Source organism: Rhinolophus sinicus, linkage group LG05 (genome assembly GCF_036562045.2).
Source record: "Rhinolophus sinicus isolate RSC01 linkage group LG05, ASM3656204v1, whole genome shotgun sequence".
NCBI classification, from domain to species: domain Eukaryota; kingdom Metazoa; phylum Chordata; class Mammalia; order Chiroptera; family Rhinolophidae; genus Rhinolophus; species Rhinolophus sinicus.
The window spans coordinates 118,464,006-118,483,230 of NC_133755.1; the positions used below are offsets into that span (position 1 = coordinate 118,464,006).

Consider the following 19,225-nt stretch of genomic DNA (forward strand, 5'->3'; position numbering starts at 1 on the left):
CACTTTGGCATAAGAATTATTTTGAGCTAAAGACAATTGAGAACCAGCAGATACAGAAAAAACTTTTCACTTTCCTCTTAACAGCCTAAAAATAAAGTATAAATTGCCTCTTTTGTAAAGGAAATTTACATTTGTAAAGGTGTCTCTGTACCAGGAAGAGAACTAGTCCTGGAGACAACCCTTATCATCAGAGAAACTCTTATCCGCATAACAAGACAATCCTCAGGAACTACACATTTCTTCCCTTCACCCTCTTCTTATAACTTGTCTCTCCCAGCCCAGAAGCCCAAACCTCCTTTTTTTTTTTTTGTTTAGCCTAAGATGGTATATAAACCTCAATCATCTGACCACTTCCTAGAGTCTCATTTCTCTGTGAAACTCCTGTGTGGGTATATAATTAAACTTTTTTTGTTGTTGTTAATGTGCTTTATGAGTTTGATTTGCAAGCCTCAGCCATTGAACCTAGGAGGGTGTAGGATAAAAGAATTTTTTCTTTCCAACAGCATAGGACAGTCTCCCACAACATAGAATAATCTGGCCCAAAATGTAAATAGAGCCAAGGTTGAAAACCCCTGGTCTATACCGACAGATAGGAATCTAAAGCATGAAAAGTCAGCATGGTGTTTTGAGAGTTTAGTAATTCAAGTGAAGCCAAACTAATTCTCCTTTATGGCTGTGCATTTTGGACATGTTACCAAGACCTTGACTGTTTCAAACTGTGCTTAATAAAATGACTCTGCAGGATTAAACAGATGGGTTGCATTCCTATGTCAGTCCACCAGCTACAGAATTAGGAGTGCTACACCACTGCCTTGTTGATACGGCACACATTTTGGTTAAACTACAACAAAAAATTTACGAAAGATTCACCAAATCACAATGCCACTGATACCTGTACTAAGTTAGAAACTTAGAGGACAGAAAACTCAGGGTTTTTTGAATAAAGAGGTACTGGTGGCCTGTAGGCTAGGATTAACACCAACAAGCTTGATAATCAGCAAGTATAGTTGCAAACCCAAAGGCCGTCCTGCTGAATGCGGAGTGGGAAAGGAGGATCTTCCTGGCTCCAGTCCCAGCTTTGCTTCTACTGTGATTACAGGCAAGTAAGTCTCAGACCGTTCTGTAAAATCAGGAGCTGGCCTGTGCTCTGTAGGATTCCCTCTCGCTCTATCATTCTCGTTCCATGGTTTCCTCACCACCTGTTTTGCATACAAGGATTATGACAACTCTGTAACAGGACTCCAGTGAGGTATATTGATTGATTTACCATAGTATTTGGTAAAGAAAATAAAGAACAAAAAGAATACATGCAGGTTTACATACATGGGAAAACCTTTAATTGGATAAATCACTTGTTCAACAAACATTTATTTCCTGAGCCTCTCCCCTGAATAAGGTATACAAAATTCTCTATTTTCTGTTTTAAAATTTGTTTTAAATGAACCTGAGAAGTCCTTTGAAAGTTTATTTCCTAGGATTTATAGCGGTTACCATTCACTTCCATCAGTAGAAATCCCTCACTGCATTCCACACAGGACAGATGGGTCTCCACTAGCTAACATCCTTCCAGGTGGTGTTGACACAGCACATCATATGTGAATATTCCTCTCTGTGGGAAATAGAGACATAATTTCTATACCTACCTGAACTTACTACTGTGACTGTCTTCACACCCTTCACAGAATTAACTCTTCTCTTAGAGAATATGTGCAAACAAGTAACTCAAAACTTTAATGCAGGGCTCTCATTCTGTAGCTCTGGTCCTAGTCTCTATAATCACTGCCCACTGGGCCAACTGCCAACCGCCAGTGAGCTCCATGCTGTGGAGAGGAATGCTTCGGCTCCCACAGTTACATCTTCAAAAAGGCCACCTGCGAAAGGAAGAGAAACCCACAGTTCTTTACTTATATAACCGGATGAAATGGCTGAATGCATGTCAAATCAGAATCCAGTAAGTCTGGTCAATAAGAACGCATGCGGGGCCGGCCGGTGGCTCAGGCGGTTAGAGCTCCATGCTCCTAACTCCGAAGGCTGCCGGTTCGATTCCCACATGGGCCAATGGGCTCTCAACCACAAGGTTGCCAGTTCAATCCCTCGAGTCCTGCAAGGGATGGTGGGCAGCGCCCCCTGCAACTAAAATTGAACACGGCACCTTGAGCTGAGCTGCCTCCCAGATGGCTCAGTTGTTGGTTGGAGCGCGGCTCTCAACCACAAGGTTGCCAGTTCAATTCCTCGACTCCTGCAAGGGATGGTGGGCAGCGCCCCCTGCAACTAAGATTGAACATGGCACCTTGAGCTGAGCTGCCACTGAGCTCCCGGATGGCTCAGTTGGTTGGAGCGTGTCCTCTCAACCACAAGGTTGCCGGTTCGACTTCCACAAGGGATGGTGGGCTGTGCCCCCTGCAACTAACAACTGCAACTGGACCTGGAGCTGAGCTGCACCCTCCACAACTGAGATTGAAAGGACAACAACTTGACTTGGAAAAAAAGTCCTGGAGGTACACACTGTTCCCCAATAAAGTCCTGTTCCCCTTCCCAAAATCTTAAAAAAAAATAATAATAATGATAAGAACGCACGCTGATCTAAAAAGAAAAAATGACTTAGTCTGGCCAGACCCTGCCATTTTATGGCAGAAGCCAATTAGCCCTTTTTCAAGAAACCATAGAGTAATTAAAATGATTCACACGCACTTTAAAGAAAATAAATAAATAAAAGTTTTAATTGACACTAAGTTGTGTTGCTGGGAAGTAATTGTTCTCTTTCCCATTGGTTCCAACAACTGCTTGGACCTTCTGTAAGCAGAGTTCTGTGTTCTAAAGATTCGTGGGCAATTACAGTTCTTTATCACTGTTGGTAATTATACTAGCCTCTCCTCAGGTCATGCTAATGCTTTTAATCACACTCAATTATATTTATTGTGCTTGTCAGCAGCAATTAATCTTAAAACTCAGTGTCTTAAAAAATTTTAATTCATACAGGCCTAGGTACAAAACATTTTCAGACTATTTAATAAGGCCCAGATCAAATGCATCTAATTTGCCAACACTTTTAAACAACAGAGAGACAAGCATAATAAAGTCAATCATAAATGTTAAGAAAGCTTTAGCTGAGAGGTGATAATTGGGGACTGTGACAATATCAGGAAGAGCGCGGGATGTAGATTAGAGATAACGATGGGGAAGTGTGGGAGGGTGAGGAAGGTCCTATGCCTTTTTTGGGAGAAAGAATGAGCAACCGAAGTAAAAGCATTCTACTCTTGGACAGTTTGTTCTTAAGTCCCCGAATGCAGCCAAAGGAGGCATGTATTTTTGGAAGCCTGTTGTGGGGACAGGAAAAAGGCAGAGTCCTACAGGCCAGAAAGCATCTGCTTTATGTTGAGTAATTCAGAAGGACGTTACTCTTCATACAGTGCTGGTGAGACAGGCACCTGCTGAGTTTCCACATCAAGTCCCTGCTGAGTTTCCATATCAAGTTCTGCAATGAGAACACCAAAGCTGAAGGAGCAGGCAAGGAAGAAAGGTTAAGATGCCTAAACAAAATGGAAACATGGAGAACTGATACAGACCTCAAGGGCTTGTTGTGAAGACTGAATGAGATAATGGTTATGAAAATACATATTTCTCTCCCTGGCCTCTGAGACGGTTAACAGATATCAGGAGCCTATAAACATTTTAGATGAGAAGGGGCTGTTCAAGAGAGACCAGGTGGGCCATTCGGGAATGACTATAGACTTACAGGGGAAGGGAATTTAGAGGATGTTGAGTCTGACTTCTGGCCCACTGTCAACAGTGTCCCTGTCAAGTGACAGCCTCTACAAGAAGTTTACAGGGACCTTCCAAAGAAGACAGTGTCCCTGCTAATATCCAGAACGAGAAAGACGACAGATGAACATCAGTTATCTCTTTTTTCATTTTGAAAATTGCTACGTTATGGAGTATCCCAGGATATTCTACTCAGAATAACAATGATACCGATAAATGTTATCATAAAGTGGTGAAGAACTTTAGTGCTGGAATCATGCAGACTACTGGTTCTCAACTTGGGGCGATTTTGTCTACCAGGTGACATTTGGCAAAGTCTGGAGATAATTCTGGTCACCACAACGTGGGAGATGTTATTGCCACCTAGGGGATAGAGGCTAGGATGCTGCTAAACATCCAATAATGCACAGGACAACCCCTCCCCTCAACCCCCAAAGAATTATCAGCCTCCAAATTTCAATAGTGCCAACGCTGAAAAACGAATTTTGACATAGGACTTTGGATTTCCTTCAACAACAAGCTTGTTAGCCCCTCTCATCCTTTCCTCATCTGCAATATGGGAATTGCAACTGGACCTGGCCGGAACCTGTGAAACACTGATAGTGTATAAAGCCTATGTTGACTCGTTTCATCCTCAGCATAGTTCTGTGGTTTAGATAAAGCAGGCATTTGAAATTTTGTTTTACAAATGAAGAAACATAAGCTCGGAAAAATTAAGTGACTTGCTCAGGATAAAAAACTATGAAGTGTCAATGGTGGGCTTAGGATGAAACTTTGATTCCTAATCCATGATTTTCCCACTAGAACTTTACAGGTTAATGAGATAAAACTGCAGAGGTTTCGGGACTTTTAATCTTCATAACTGCTTCAAATATCAAAGATTTATGTTCTTTTGCATGCCTGTGAATATGGACTCAAGATGGAGAACAAATAAGAGGCTGAGCTGATTAAACTAAGTAACACAAAATGGAGGCCCCTCAAAACAGAAAACTTTAAAACTTGACCCAATATGTCTTTTTTCATCTCTAGTTTTTATAGTTCCATCTGCGAAGTACATTATGTATTTTTTTTGCAGGACTTAATAACACGAATCTGCAATCATCTCTGAGAACAGATAATGTACAATGCATTTTAGCTTTTTATTTAAAACACTGAGTTAACATTTTAAATGATGATTTTGTGTTCCCTAGCTTTTACCCATGACAGGAAAAATTGCTTTCCCTAACTGCCATTTATTTTAAGAGAGGATAATTTTATTTTGTTCCACTACACTGAAAAATACCTCTGTATTTCATCTTTTTAGTTTTATTCCCAAAAGTAAAAGTTTTAAAGCTTTAAAGCTTTTCAGAGTATATGAGTATAGCTACAGCTTCAGGCTCCATTGTTACATTACTGAAATATACAGTTACAAAAGTATAAATAATTATTAAACACTAGGTAAGACAGGACTCTTTCATGTGGGCTGTAAGATGTGACCCTCTGTGTTCTGTGCACCTGAATTTGGACACCTGGGAATAGAAAGGGGGAGAAAGAGTGGAGACATCTAAAAATAATGTCTGTTTTGAGTCAGCATCTAAATACAGTATTCTTAAACCACAATAAACAGGGCCAGGCTGATGTAATACCAGACCAAATGTTAAGTTCATAATGCTTCAATACATTTGCATAATAATGTTAAAGACTTTTTAATGTTCTTTTATTTTAGTTAACACATTTATATTATTAAATTCTAGTCCTCAACATAGATTTGGAATTTCAATCAATAAAAAGGTATGCTGTCAAGGCAGGCTGCACAAGATAAAATTAGCATATTAAAAAAAGCTACATAACTGCTTCAGGATATGCTAAACAAGACAGATAAAACTGTAAAATACTGGAAAATGTGAGTTTCATAATTGCAGACTTTAGAAAAAACTCTTTAGAATAAGTAGCATAGCCATACACAAAGGATCCTTTTGAAGGGTATTGTAGACTTAAAAAAAAAAAAGTATATAAAACTATGCCTCAGATATGCATTTTTGTCTAGGTATGGCTCATGTTCAAAGTTAGAATGCTTTTATGGCATAGAAAAGAGTTTATACTTTATATTATAAACTCCAGATTCAAGAATTAAACTAAATTTACAAAACAAAATAGACATTTTGTAATCTAGATATGAAAATGTAATATAGATATACATTTAAAAATAAAACTACTTTTTCAAGCATTTATCAAATATATTTGCCATCTTAAATAACACTGGGATTAAATAATTTTTACTAACTCACTAACTTAGCATTGATTAGGCCCATGTTGATGACACCTAGATTTAACTGTCGCAATTGCATAAATAGTATACGATATTCCTCTCTCTGGAATGGCAAGCTGGCTTCATTAAATCATTAAGCATCTTCTATATGCCAGTGATTGTCCAGTCACAGAGTACGCAAAGAAGGCAAGTGGGGAGACAGTCAAGTCATAAGATGATTCTAATAAGATGCCAAAAGTTTAAGGCGATGCGTCATGCCTGCTGTTCTTGAGTTACAAAAGGAAATGAGATGTCTGAGGCAGTACCCTGAAAAGGTAATTATTACTCTAATTATGAACATTGCGTTGGCAAGGAGAGGAAATAAAACTTGATGGCACAGAGTGGCATATACTCCCCCCACCCCCGCTAAAAGACGCTGGCTTGCTAAATGAATTAGCAAGCAGGAAGCATGGAACAGAAGATGAGAGAAGCAACACAGTGAAGAAGAAGTTTCTATCACTCTAAAATGACAGCAATTATGTGTATACTTAACTGTGGACAGAAACACTAGACTAAGGGAACATCAATACACCCTTCCAACTCTGGAGTTTCTGTACAAATTCTCTAACAGCCTTTAGAAAGTAGGGAAAAAGGAAGATAGCTGTCTGTAAATTAATTTAAACCTTTACCTTGTGTTTTCTCTAAGCCATGGGTGCTCCATGATAATTTACATATAAATAAAAAGTCTGTTTATTTTCATTTACCTGGGAACCAGTCAAGTTAAACACAGCTGGTGGACATCTAGGTCAAAAGCCAGCCATGTGTGAAGTACCAGAAGAGAGGTGTGTGTGTGAGAGAAAGAGAAGAGGACTGATGCCTCTTCATCTCTAGATGGAGCTGAGAACACGGGCAAAAGGAACAGTTACTGGGTCTTGAAACTATTCTTCAACAAAGCGAGTAAGTTCTACACATAAGCTTCTCATCACTTCTTTCAGAATAAATGGATTATGGAAAGTAACGTTGGCCTTGGACGGTACTGCTGTAAAACCAGTGAACAAGCAGTTCTGAGGCGACCAACGAAACTCCTAGTTACATAAAGGAACTCCAGTAACTTTGCTAATGATCGCACACCCATGGGGCATATGTTTGTATGACAGTATTCTTTAGGTGTTGCATAAAAATATACTGCCTGTAGCACAAAACCTATTTGTTAAAGGAAATAATTTTATGATACCAATATGAGTGGATATTAAAATGCATACTATAAAACAGTGCCCCACAATAAATACCCTATCACTCGTAAATCAAAATGTCCTTTTTTATTTTTCATTCCTATGGAATATCTGCAGAAGGGAACTCAGCAGAAGGGAAGCAGTGGTACCACTGCAGCTCTGCACGACAGTGGTGTTTTGAAAATCACCACTGTGCTGCTTTAATGGCAACATGCCTCTGACCAAACAAGTTTATTCAGAAATAGTTACTAGAGTACAGAAATGAAGAACTACAGTATTAATTAATTGAAATATTTAGCAGCAACATTATTTTAACAAATAAAGTTTCATGGAAGCTATGCTCGCTTTCATCTACCTTTCTTAATGTTGAGAAGCATGATATATTTGGGATATCAGTGCAAGTAGAAATTCCAGGAGAAGACATGAACCCACATGGGGAATAAATAGCTGTCATCTAAACAGATTTAGTTCAGTGATATTTTTAAATTCCTATTTTAGTTGTAAATATTAATTCTTCTAACAGAGACATAACCAAGGAAGAAACTTGCTTCATTCAGATAAAAGGACTTTCTGCTTCACTGTCAAGGATGGAGGAGGGACTAGCTCGTGAGGTTATGGCTGTGGATCCTACTTAGTTAACAGTGGGAAAGTGCCATGAAAACAGTAACGCGATGCTATAATAATGGTCCAGGAGCCAGGATTATTTATTGCCTGAGTGAAAAACTCTGTGAAGCAGGAAGAAGAGCAAAGGCGATCGACCACACTTTTCAGGGAAAGGGCTAAGGAGGGTTACAGCTGCCTTTGTAAACTGTCCCAGACAATTTTACCTTATACCTGAACAGCCTTACTTCTGTTGCTTGGTATTCAATAAGTTCTTTACCGTAATTATTAAAACTTAGAGAAATCAAGATTTGTATTGCTTATTGCATTTTTTGTTTTAGTAACTGATTCATTAATATTCTAATTATAGACAAAATTAGAAAACACAGAAAAGCACAATAAATAAAAATTTTGCAACTCCATTAATCTGTGATAACAACTATTAACATTTTGGATATATCTTTATAGATTTTTATTTTCTACGGATAACTAAAATTTCTATGTAACTGAAAATTTTGTAGTATATAGCTTCTTGTCAACCTAATAATATATTGCAGTTATCTTCCCATGACAATGCATGTTCTACGATATTTTTATCGGCTGCATTATAGTCCACTATAGCTCTGAATCACTTAAAAAAAGAAAAAAAGGACAAATGTATAACTTATTCAACCAGAAAACAAATTTGAGGTCTTTTGTGGGGACGGGGTGGACTGTTGGGCCCAAAGCACACTTTTGTGTAATGTAGCCTAGTGGTTTTCAATGACATTTCATCCCATTTCACTGGCATCACTAGGTAATTTGTTAGGCAAATTCTTGTGCCCTGCTATGGACCTGCTTATTCAGAAACGCTAGGGGTGGAGTGCAGCAATTGGTGTCGTAAGAAGTCCTCTAGGTGATTCTAATGCACACTGGAGTGTGAGAGCTATTGGTTTAGTCCAACCATTTTACATAGCAGCTGAGCAAACTTGGAGAAAGTAACTGACTTATTTACAGTGACACAGCTAAGGAGAAGAAAGGCTCAAATATAGGCCTTCTAACTCCCAATCCAGTGATTTCATTTCTAAACCAGTACAAACTAAAGACATTGGCCCAGAAAGAAACAAATTATATCCAGCCCTATTTCCTGATATTGATAAAGGAGGTCGGCCCCAACATCTATAAAAGGAGAGCTGGGTCCTGTTTATTAGTTACCTAGAGAGCGAAGGGGCCAAATATCTCAAACTGACCTATGGTGTAGAGTTATTCTGTAATGCGTTAAGTGAATACATTTTTGTGTGTGGGCGGGGATGTGGAGACAGCTTCTTATATATCATGATGTGGTTTTCTTTTGTAAACGTAGGTAGTTACCCCGTATGTCTCTGTAGCAAAATTAGTGATTAATTCTGGTAAAGAAAATTGTCACAAATCTGACTTCAAAATAAGGCTACCATGATGGCACCAAAAGCTGGCAAAGAAATAAAAGCTGGCAAAGAAACAAAAACTACAGTTCTGCAAAATGTTACCACTGGGGGAAACTGGGCAAAGTGTACAAGGGATCTTCTATATTATTTCTCACAACTACAAGCAAATCTATAACTATTTCCATAAAAATTTCAACTAAAAATCATGCTGTAGTACTTGGCAAATGATATTGTTTAGCTTACTTCAATCCAGTTACCTCTAGAGGTAGCTCTGAGATGCATTATTTAAAGTCTTGCTCACATTGATGTTGTCTGGTCAGCATATCACTGAGGTCCCATTTTCCTCAGTGGGATGACCCTGACTGAGCCAGGAAGTTAATTTTGGAACGAGTCCTGAAGCAGATGGCTATAGTGAGACAGAATACCATTTATATTTAACATGGGTTGGGATGACAGCCTAGCATTAAACGCTTAGGTTACACACAACAGCACCTTAAATCTTAGGTTGAGCATGAAGTACTTCTAAATAGTCCACTAAGCATAATTCTTTTGCTTTTTCATTGCCCTGGTGTAAATAATCAGGAAAGATTCTGGTGTTTTTTAAAACCCAAAATGCCACAGCAAATCCTCCAGACACATAATAGGCACTCAATAAGTAGTATTTTTTTCAAACTGAATATATTAGACTGAAACTCTAATTTTAATCTTAAAAGTAATATTACCTTGTAAAAGATTTGGGGAGACAAGAAAAAAAAGAAACTAATGCTATAATACCCTAACATAATTATTACTTGGGTCTATTGTCATGTAGCTGTACGATGCATTTTTTCATACTGTGCTTTCCCGAAAATAAGACTTAGCCAGACCATCAGCTCTAACACATCTTTTGGAGCAAAAATTAGTATAAGACCTGGTCTTATTTTAATATAAAACCGGGTCTTACATAATATAATATAATGTAATATAATATAATATAATTTAATATAATTCCAGGTCTTATATTAATTTTTGCTCCAAAAGACACATTAGAGCTGACGGTCTGGCTAGGTCTTATTTTCGGGGAAACAGGGTAATTGTCCTCAAATTGTAAATGCAGAACCGAGTACAGAGAAGTCAAGGAACTTTTTCTCCTTGCTGAATGCTCGTAAAACAAGGCTGGGATTGCAGTCAGGTCTTTGTTTCTGAGCCTAGCGTTCATTTCATCATAAAAGCTCCCTTCCATCTAATTATGGTGAGAGATAATTGCTATAGTAACTTCAGTTGAAGAAAGAATCCACACTATTCCAGTTTGAAGCCAGATTTAGTAGCAGTTGGAATGATACATGCACCCTATTTTTAAAGAAGAAAGTAGATTACTTCTTCTGGATTAGATGGAAGAAGGAGAGAGAAGAGACAGAATGGCAAATTAAAGCCCTTCTCATAAGGAGAAAATAATTCTTTGGCTAGAAGAGAAAGCTTCTGGCAAATGAGGAGAACCAACAGGATAGATGGGACTGGCCTGATATCTCAGAAAGGAATTTTTGTCCGTAAGTTTAGAAAGCAGGAGGAATTACACTGGTACAGTTCAGTTAGTTCAGAAAAAAAGGCTATGACTTGGAATGATCAAGTAACAGTTAAAGACTGGTGAGAAAGGGATCAAATTGTAACCAGATGGTTATTTTGCTTAGCCATTACTACTTAAGCATTGCTTTGAAAAATGTAATATTTTTAAAAACATGCAAATCTTCAAAGGCAAACACGCTAATGTATCCATTTTTAAATAAACACCATTTATTTCTTAAGCCTGTTTGGAGCTGCAGGAAATAAACAGGGATCATAACACTGCAATTAATCTACTTATTTTAAAGGCGGGATAAGGACGGGTTTATAAGGATTTAAAATGACAAAATGAAAAAAGGAATAAATGCGTGTACTGCCAGCAGAGACACACCGAAGAGGACGATGTTACGTGATTTTTTACCACAAGCCTCAGCTTTTTCACTTTAAGCCACACAAAAAGCAAAGAGGGACTCTTTTATACGGAACTGCTCATAGAGTTTCTCTATGTCAAGAACAGCTTAGGATTTGGGACTGGCGAAGGGCACGCAGCGATCAAGGGCTCTCAGTGTTCAAAGTGTGAAGTTTACACCCAACATCTAAGCTCCATGAGAAGCCAGGAGAAATAAGGTGATATTAGAAAGGTGAACTCTAATTGCTATGGAAAGACTGGGAAGTTGGAGATAGAGTATATGGAACATATACTACAGAGAGAAGTAAAAACAGGTTAGTGCGAGAAGACAACACTCTGTTACACAGCTATAGGAACAGGGAGAGCAGCGATCAAGGCTCTGGACTAAAGGAAGGCTGAGGTCGAATCCCCCCTCCCTCATGCCTACAAGCTGGATGACCAATCAAAGCCCCAGCTCCCTCCAGTTCTGCTGACCAGTGACTGTGGGGATTCCTGATAAGGGCCCAGCAGACCCTGGGACAACTGAGGCCCTCAACAAATGGAACCGTGTATTACTAATATAACAATATCTAAATGTTTTACGTATTTTAAATATTGCTACAGGTGCCTCTTTTTATTCTGTCGGCTGTTCATCAATGAATTCTTGTTTAATTATTCATCAATGAATTCTTGTTTAATTATTCTTAAAAGAAGAAGCACAAATGACTTGCATGTATAAAATAGCTAAAGCTTAAATAAGGTTTTTCTTTTGCTAAGTAACAATAACATCTACCAGTTATCAGGTACTGAAATTGCAGACACTGCATCTGAAAAAAAACTGCAAACCTAAAGCATTTGCAAATGTAAGAATGTAGATGGCTTAATGTAAAATACCACCTGCTACTTGAAACGGAACCGAGCCCAGAGGCCACTGATAGGACTGTGTAGGGGGCTCCGAAGGTGGATAATGGGTCATACTCCTAGGGGTTCAAACTGGCATATTGACTTCATCCACTCCTTAGAAATTCAGCTCTGAATCTGGGATTACTGTCTAAAACTTTGGGTCTTTAATACATGATACTATTTGATGGAATTTACAATGATTTGACTCTTCATAAATATAAATACATCCAATGTATATCATAACATTAACTAGAAAGAAGAGTCTGACTGATTATTCATCAAGATACTCTGTAAAACGGTACGAATGAATAGGTGCATATATAACCACTCAATCATTAGTGTATTACCACGTGGACAGGACTTTTCTAGCTACTGGAGCACTGAATACTTGGAAGTGACCAAAGCTCACCTATATTTCCTTGGGAAATACCAGCATCCTGTGAAATCAGCTAACTGCCATAAAATGCTGGCCTATAGCTCACTATGAGACCAGGATATTGCCCTCTTTCCACAGAAATGCAAGTTCTATGAGTTGGCATCACTGATGGACTGACTGAAGGACTTGCATATTTCAGTGCAAGTCAGAACTGGCACATTATACGCTGAAACAGGCAGCCTGGCTTAGGAGAAAGAATATGTGTACTTTCCAGAGACAGCACAATCCGAAATTTTTCAAATATTAACATTTTCTTTAATAAAAAGAATGGTATAATAAATCCACAATTATTACCCAGAAACAATAATTACCAACTTATGGCCATTTTTGTTTCATCCAAATCTCTGCCCCAGAACAGTTTTGAAGCAAATCCCAGACATATTATTTTGTATATAATTCATTATGCACCTCTAAAAGGGGACTACTATAAAAACAAAACCACAATGCCATGATCACCTCTAAAATCTTCATCATAATTCCTTAATATGATCAAATATCCAGTCAGTAATCCAACTTCCCTAACTAGCTCATAAAATCTTTTAACAGTGGGGGTTTGTTCAAATCAGAATCCAAATATGGACCAAGTATTATTTGGATTGACTCATATATTTTAAATTTCTTTTAAATCGTAAGTTCCTCTTCTCTCCTTTTTCCTTCCATTGATTTTAATGTGTTAAACAGATTTTTTGTCCAGTAGAATTTCTCATAGACTGGAATGTGTTGATTGTTTTAGTGTCATTATGAAATAATGAATTTATATGTTTTAATCCACATTATTCTTACTGATGCACAAATCATCCCATCTTTGTCAGTGAGAAGCTCTTCATCTTGGAGCCTAAGTCCTATTGACATGATCCTAGGAGTTTATATTCGTTTTTTTCCTTTCTTTCTGGTACAACAGGATTCAGCCTCATGTTATATATTTCTTATTCTCGACATGGAATCAGCCATTTTCCCAAGGAGCCTGGGTTACTTTAATGTGGAATAGTATTTAGAGATCACATCTAGAGATTGCCGTACTGCTTACAAAGCTCTTTGGACATGTTACCTCATGTATACACATATAAGCCACACCCTGTGGGGGCCACCATGTTCTCTTTTCAAACTGCAGTGAGAAATCACCCTGCCTGAAGTACCCTCATATGTTATTCAGAAGCCAGGTCCTACAATATTCAGAGATGAATCTTTTTGTCTGGTTAGCTAAAGAGAACAAGTTAGAAAAATACCATGTTAGCAAAAAATTATTTTGTTGGATAGAAACTAAAAGCAAAAAAAGCCCCTTTTCCGTTGTAATTAAGAGGAAATAACTAAGTTCTGTTTTATTATACGATTCTCTTTACTAGGAAATATGTTAATATTTGAAAAATTTTCATACTTTACAAACAACGGCAGTTAAGTCCCCTGCAGATGGTTAGTGTCATGAGTTAACTGGCAGAAGTTTAGAGAGGGCAAGATGGCTGCTGGAGATCACCGGACTTGAGTGAGGAAACTCTTGCTGGTTTTTACAGGCTTGTGAGAATGAAAAGATTAGTATCCCACTGATACGACCTGCCCCCAACATTTTTCTCCCCATGTTTTTTTATTAGCATCCCACTAATGTTATGAACCGAGGGTGAATGAGAAAAGAAATGTGATTGTATATGCTTATCTCACACTGGGTATTTGTTGTCCAAAATTGCTTACCTGAGGGACTCCCATCGTAGCCCTTTTCCATTCATTTCTCATTCACCTTAGAAAGATGAAAGAAAGCCTCAAGGACATTTGGGGAAATTTTTAAAAAATATATTTTGTTTCTTTTCAAAAAATTTTTTTAGCCCTAAATAAATGGAAAATGGAAAACATCTCTCAAAAGTGCCTAGAGGCCTTATCTTTAAACATACCGAACAGAATAGTTCTGAGAACGCAGCAGACTCAATGGAATACTTGTTTATGTTCACAGCCTTTTAGCAATTTAGGTGTGCTAAAGACATCTGAAACAATATATGAGTTTCAGATTTGCTCCACGCCCCATCAAAACATAGTACACTTTCTCTCATGGCTTTGTAACTTGGAAAAGTTATTGTTCTTACGCTCATCAGGTCAAAACTTAGGTTTCTGTGTCTCCTTTCAGAAGTTCTCTAATCCTGAAGATAGGATCTCACATTTTGCTGTGAAGGATCCCTGGATATTTAATGTTACTTTTGCAGCTCACCAGTCATTCATTTAGACCCCATTTAGGGAGGTGGACGAAGACTTTTGGCTGTGGTAGGGTCCCCAGACGCCAGTGTGGGGGTGTGGGGAAGAGAGGGCCTATTTGGGGCCAGTCGCAGACATTGGTGTATCTGATACAATCCTTGACCAAAAGGGGAAGAGGAAGCCCCATGTCATAGATGAGGAAACTAAGGCACGAAGCCCAGGTTATTGTATCGTGCTGTCTCTGGAAAGTACACATGTTCTTTCTCCTAAGCCAGGCTGCCTGTTTCAGCTGTATAATGTGCCAGTTCTGACTTGCACTGAAATATGCAAGTCCTTCAGTCAGTCCATCAGTGATGCCAACTCATAGAACTTGCATTTCTGTGGAAAGAGGGCAATATCCTGGTCTCATAGTGAGCTATAGGCCAGCATTTTATGGCAGTTAGCTGATTTCATAGGATGCTGGTATTTCCCAAGGAAATATAGGTGAGCTTTGGTCACTTCCAAGTATTCAGTGCTCCAGTAGCTAGAAAAGTCCTGTCCACGTGGTAATACACTAATGATTGAGTGGTTATATATGCACCTATTCATTCGTACCGTTTTACAGAGTATCTTGATGAATAATCAGTCAGACTTTTCTTTCTAGTTAATGTTATGATACACATTGGATGTATTTATATTTATGAAGAGTCAAATCATTGTAAATTCCACCAAATAGTATCATGTATTAAAGACCCAAAGTTTTAGACAGTAATCCCAGATTCAGAGCTGAATTTCTAAGGAGTGGATGAAGTCAATATGCCAGTTTGAACCCCTAGGAGTACGACCCATTATACACCTTCGGAGCCCCCTACACAGTCCTATCAGTGGCCTCTGGGCTCGGGTTCCGTTTCAAGTAGCACGTGGATTCTCATATTTGCAAACGCTTTAGGTTTTTAGTTTCTGTTATCACATGGAAAAAAAGAGCCTTTCAAAATAGAGAACTTAATTTTCTTTAAGTAGGTGAAGACATTTCTTTATGAGTAAAAGAGAAACACTTCCGGAAAAAGGCTCACTAATAAATTCTGTTGGGCATGGAATTTTAAAGGTGACTCACTGCCTTGTGTGGGACAGGTCCCTGCTGCTAATTTGTTTGTCAAAGCTGTGGAAGGAAGAGGCAGGGCATATTGCTGTGTAGAGCCTGTGGGCATTGGAAGGATATCTCAAATAACAGTAGTTCTGTATACGTGCCTGGCTATTAGGACTATTTCTCACCTCACTAAAGGAAAATAACACTGTAACCATATAGCGTGTTTGAAAACAGGGAAAAAAACATCAGAAAGGCATGTTTCATAGCAGTTCTGATAATTTAGACCACATTTATTCAGATGGCAAAAGGTTTCTCAGTCCTTGAGGAACAGCTGCAGGTTCCTATAAAACTTGAATCTGTTAGTGGGGTGTAGGGGGGTGCAGATGTAATGGGAACTCCTACGAAACAACCATAAAAGGACTTAGTACGTTACAAGCGAAGATAAGTGACAAAAAAACCACCTGACAAGGCGCTCAATATCTATTATCATCAGGGAAATGTAAACAAAAATCATAATGTGATATCTACCAGAATAGCTAAAAGAAAAAAAGACCAAAAATTAAGACCAAATGGTGACATTGTTGCTGGTGATATGGAACAACTGCAAGGCTCACATAGTTGTGTACATGGGAGTGTAAAATGGCATACCACTTTGTAGAAGTGTTTTGCAGTTTATTAAAAGTTAAACATACATCTACCCTACAACCCAATAATTCCTCCTACATATTTACTGAGAGAAATGAAAACATGTCCACCAAAAGACTTTACCAGAATATTTATAGCATCCTTACTCCAAATAGCCTTAAATCAGAAACAGCCTAAGTATCCATCAACAACCGACTGTATTAACAAATTGAGGTATATTCATACAGTGGAACACTATTCTGCAATAAAATGTTAAATGCAATAACATGGAGAAGTAGCAAACACATTATGTTAAGTGAGAGAGACCAGACGAAAAAAGAGTACACACTATATGATTTTATTTAGACAAAGTCCAAACATGGGCAAAATGAATCTATGATCATAGAAATTAGAGACAGTGGTTTTGGGGATTAATGAAAAGGTCTGAAAGGAATTTTGGAGGAATGGAAATGAACTATATCTTCTCTTTGGTTGGTAGTCCATGGGTGCATATCAATGGTTCTCAATCAGGATTGATTTTGCTTCCCAGGGGACACTGGCAATGTCTGGAGACACTTTTGACTGTCAGACTAGGGGGATGATGCTGCCATCCAATGGGTAGAGGCCAGAGATGAACCGGACAGGTCCCTACGACAAAGAATTATCTAGTGCAAAATGTCAATAATGCTAAGGCTGAGAAACCTAGTGTACATACAACTGTCAAAAACTCATCAAAATGAACAATTAAGTGCTGCACATTTTATTGAATGTTAACTATTACCAAAAGTAAGAAGAAAAATAATTCAACAACCCCTCTCTTCTTCCCAAAGTATAGTTGAAGGAGAATATTGGGGGAAAAAATAAAACCAATTCATATTTCACTTGTATGAGTTCAACTGCTCAATAAGTGCATTTCACATCCAAGTCATGTTCAATTAATGTTTCCTGAAATAAAAAATATCAGGGGAACTTCCAGTTTTTGATCTCACATGTAAGGAGCTTGGAAGTTGCCACTCCATCCTAATAAGTAAGAAGCTGAACAGACTGAAAAAGTCAACTCCTCTTGGATCCATGAGACAGAGGAAGACACAGGTAAAACCAACGGGGGAGACAGGAGAATACAGGGAGTCCTGGCTTATGGGAGTAGAACCCCCTGTGAGAAGTAGTGCTGAGCTGAAAACCCTTAACTGTAACCGAGGAATTGCTGGAGCCTCAGTGCAGACAAGTCTAAGAGTTAAAAACTGGAGGGGCATCCAGTCTTAATGGACCCCACAATTTACCTCCAGGGGTTCTATCAGGTTCTTACAGTAGATACGGGAGAAAAACCCCCTCGTGCTTCTGGCAGGGGGACAGGAAAAGGAACCATTTTGAAATACTAATACTTTGTTCCTCCTAAGGAGATCTGCCCTCAAGGGAAACTAGTTAACCAAAGCCTAACCTGTTGGGGTATTATCAGGGCCTAACTGACCTGGGGGAAAGGAAACAGCCAACTCTAGCATACTGTAGCCACACTGTTCCCCCTCAAGAGGGAGGAAAAATAAAACAAAAACTTTTTTTAACCAAAAACTTGACTTATAAAATGTTAAAAAAAAAAAAAAAGGGAGGAAAGATGGGTGGGGTATGTCATCTCAACAAGTGTCCTTTCAAGCAAGTTCTTCCTATCTGCCCTTCTTCCACTTATATAACTCACTCCTGGACTACTGTTCTTAAAAAATTCCTGAAGGAATTAAATTTTGACTTCAGGGAAAGGCTTAAACAGTTCAGAGCACAGACAGCCCTGGGGTGATAAAGCAGAATGGGAGTGGGGGCCAAGCGGGGCCTGGCACAGGCTGAAGGTGAGTCAGCCCAGTTCCCCAGGGAGCCTCCGCACTCGCTCAGCCATCCCGGGAATGCCACACTCTTTCTGGGCCCAGTGCTCTGTGCTCAACTCATGCACAGAGCCTGAGGCAGCCACAGGACACAGGCGCCAGCTGGGTGAGCGAGGACTTCAAAGGGGCTTCCCTTTGTCCCACAGATCACAGTAACAATCTGGCAACTGATTTCTATGGTTTTCTCTGAATTTCAGAGGACATTTCTGGGACAAAGTAAAAAGCTGTTCCTAAGGGGAGAGAAAAATGGATTCTAAAATGTAATGCCATGAACTAGTTGGTGGTGCAGGTGCTATTAACTCTGATATTGGCAGAAAACAAGTAGCTCACGACTTTGGTTACTAACGTTGAATTTCATAAACATTTTTTCCTTGGGGGAATCTGAACTGTGTAATTTAGCCTTTCTGCCAGTGATTTTCAGGCCTTCTCTAATGCTTACAGTGGTACCCAGAATACATTCTCTGCTAAGCCTGGAGGCAGCCCTGAGTCAGCTTTTCCCATTACCTACACACTCAAACCATTCAAGAGAGGTTATTCAGAAATGCCTCTGGAGGAGATGCTGCAGAGCTCCTTTCACATTCTAGGCTTCTCCCCAGCCAAGAACTTCTTCCTTAAGTTTAAGTTAACTGAATTTTAACACAAGCACTCACATCTGCTTTCTTTCCCTTTATGTAGCAGTAGCTGCTTCAATGTCGGGTGGGGAAAACTATAACGCACAAGTTATAAAAATTACCCATGAAAACTTGGCCACTCACTCACTCTCAGAAGCCTAACGTTCTATACTTGTCTCTAACCTTCACACTAATTCTCCAAGATGTGAGGTCTGTGAGCAATGAAGCCCATTAGCTAAATTCTTTTGGAAACCTGACAGCCTCACACTGTGCAGTTGTTCCTGTGGGCACATCTGCTGCACAGTAGGGAAATGAAATTGGATGCAATCCTTCCCCCACTTCCCAACTTGCCTGTTTAAAATGATACTGAGTTTTAGAAGTGGTGGGCGGC

The 19,225-nt window shown here is 38.9% G+C and overlaps 1 protein-coding gene across 2 annotated transcripts in view; it reads right to left on the reverse strand.

The window, feature by feature from the left end:
- Nucleotides 1–1,314: 1,314 nt before the first annotated feature.
- Nucleotides 1,315–19,225, reverse strand: part of UBE3D (ubiquitin protein ligase E3D) — a 131,278-nt gene continuing 113,367 nt past the window's right edge. The window contains exon 10 of one of the 2 annotated variants that reach the window (XM_019729555.2): nt 1,315–1,871. In XM_019729555.2, the coding sequence (XP_019585114.2) occupies nt 1,851–1,871 (21 nt within the window). In that variant the 3' untranslated portion in view covers nt 1,315–1,850. The remainder of the gene's footprint in view (nt 1,872–19,225) is intronic. The other variant, XM_074333243.1, reaches the window with a different exon arrangement.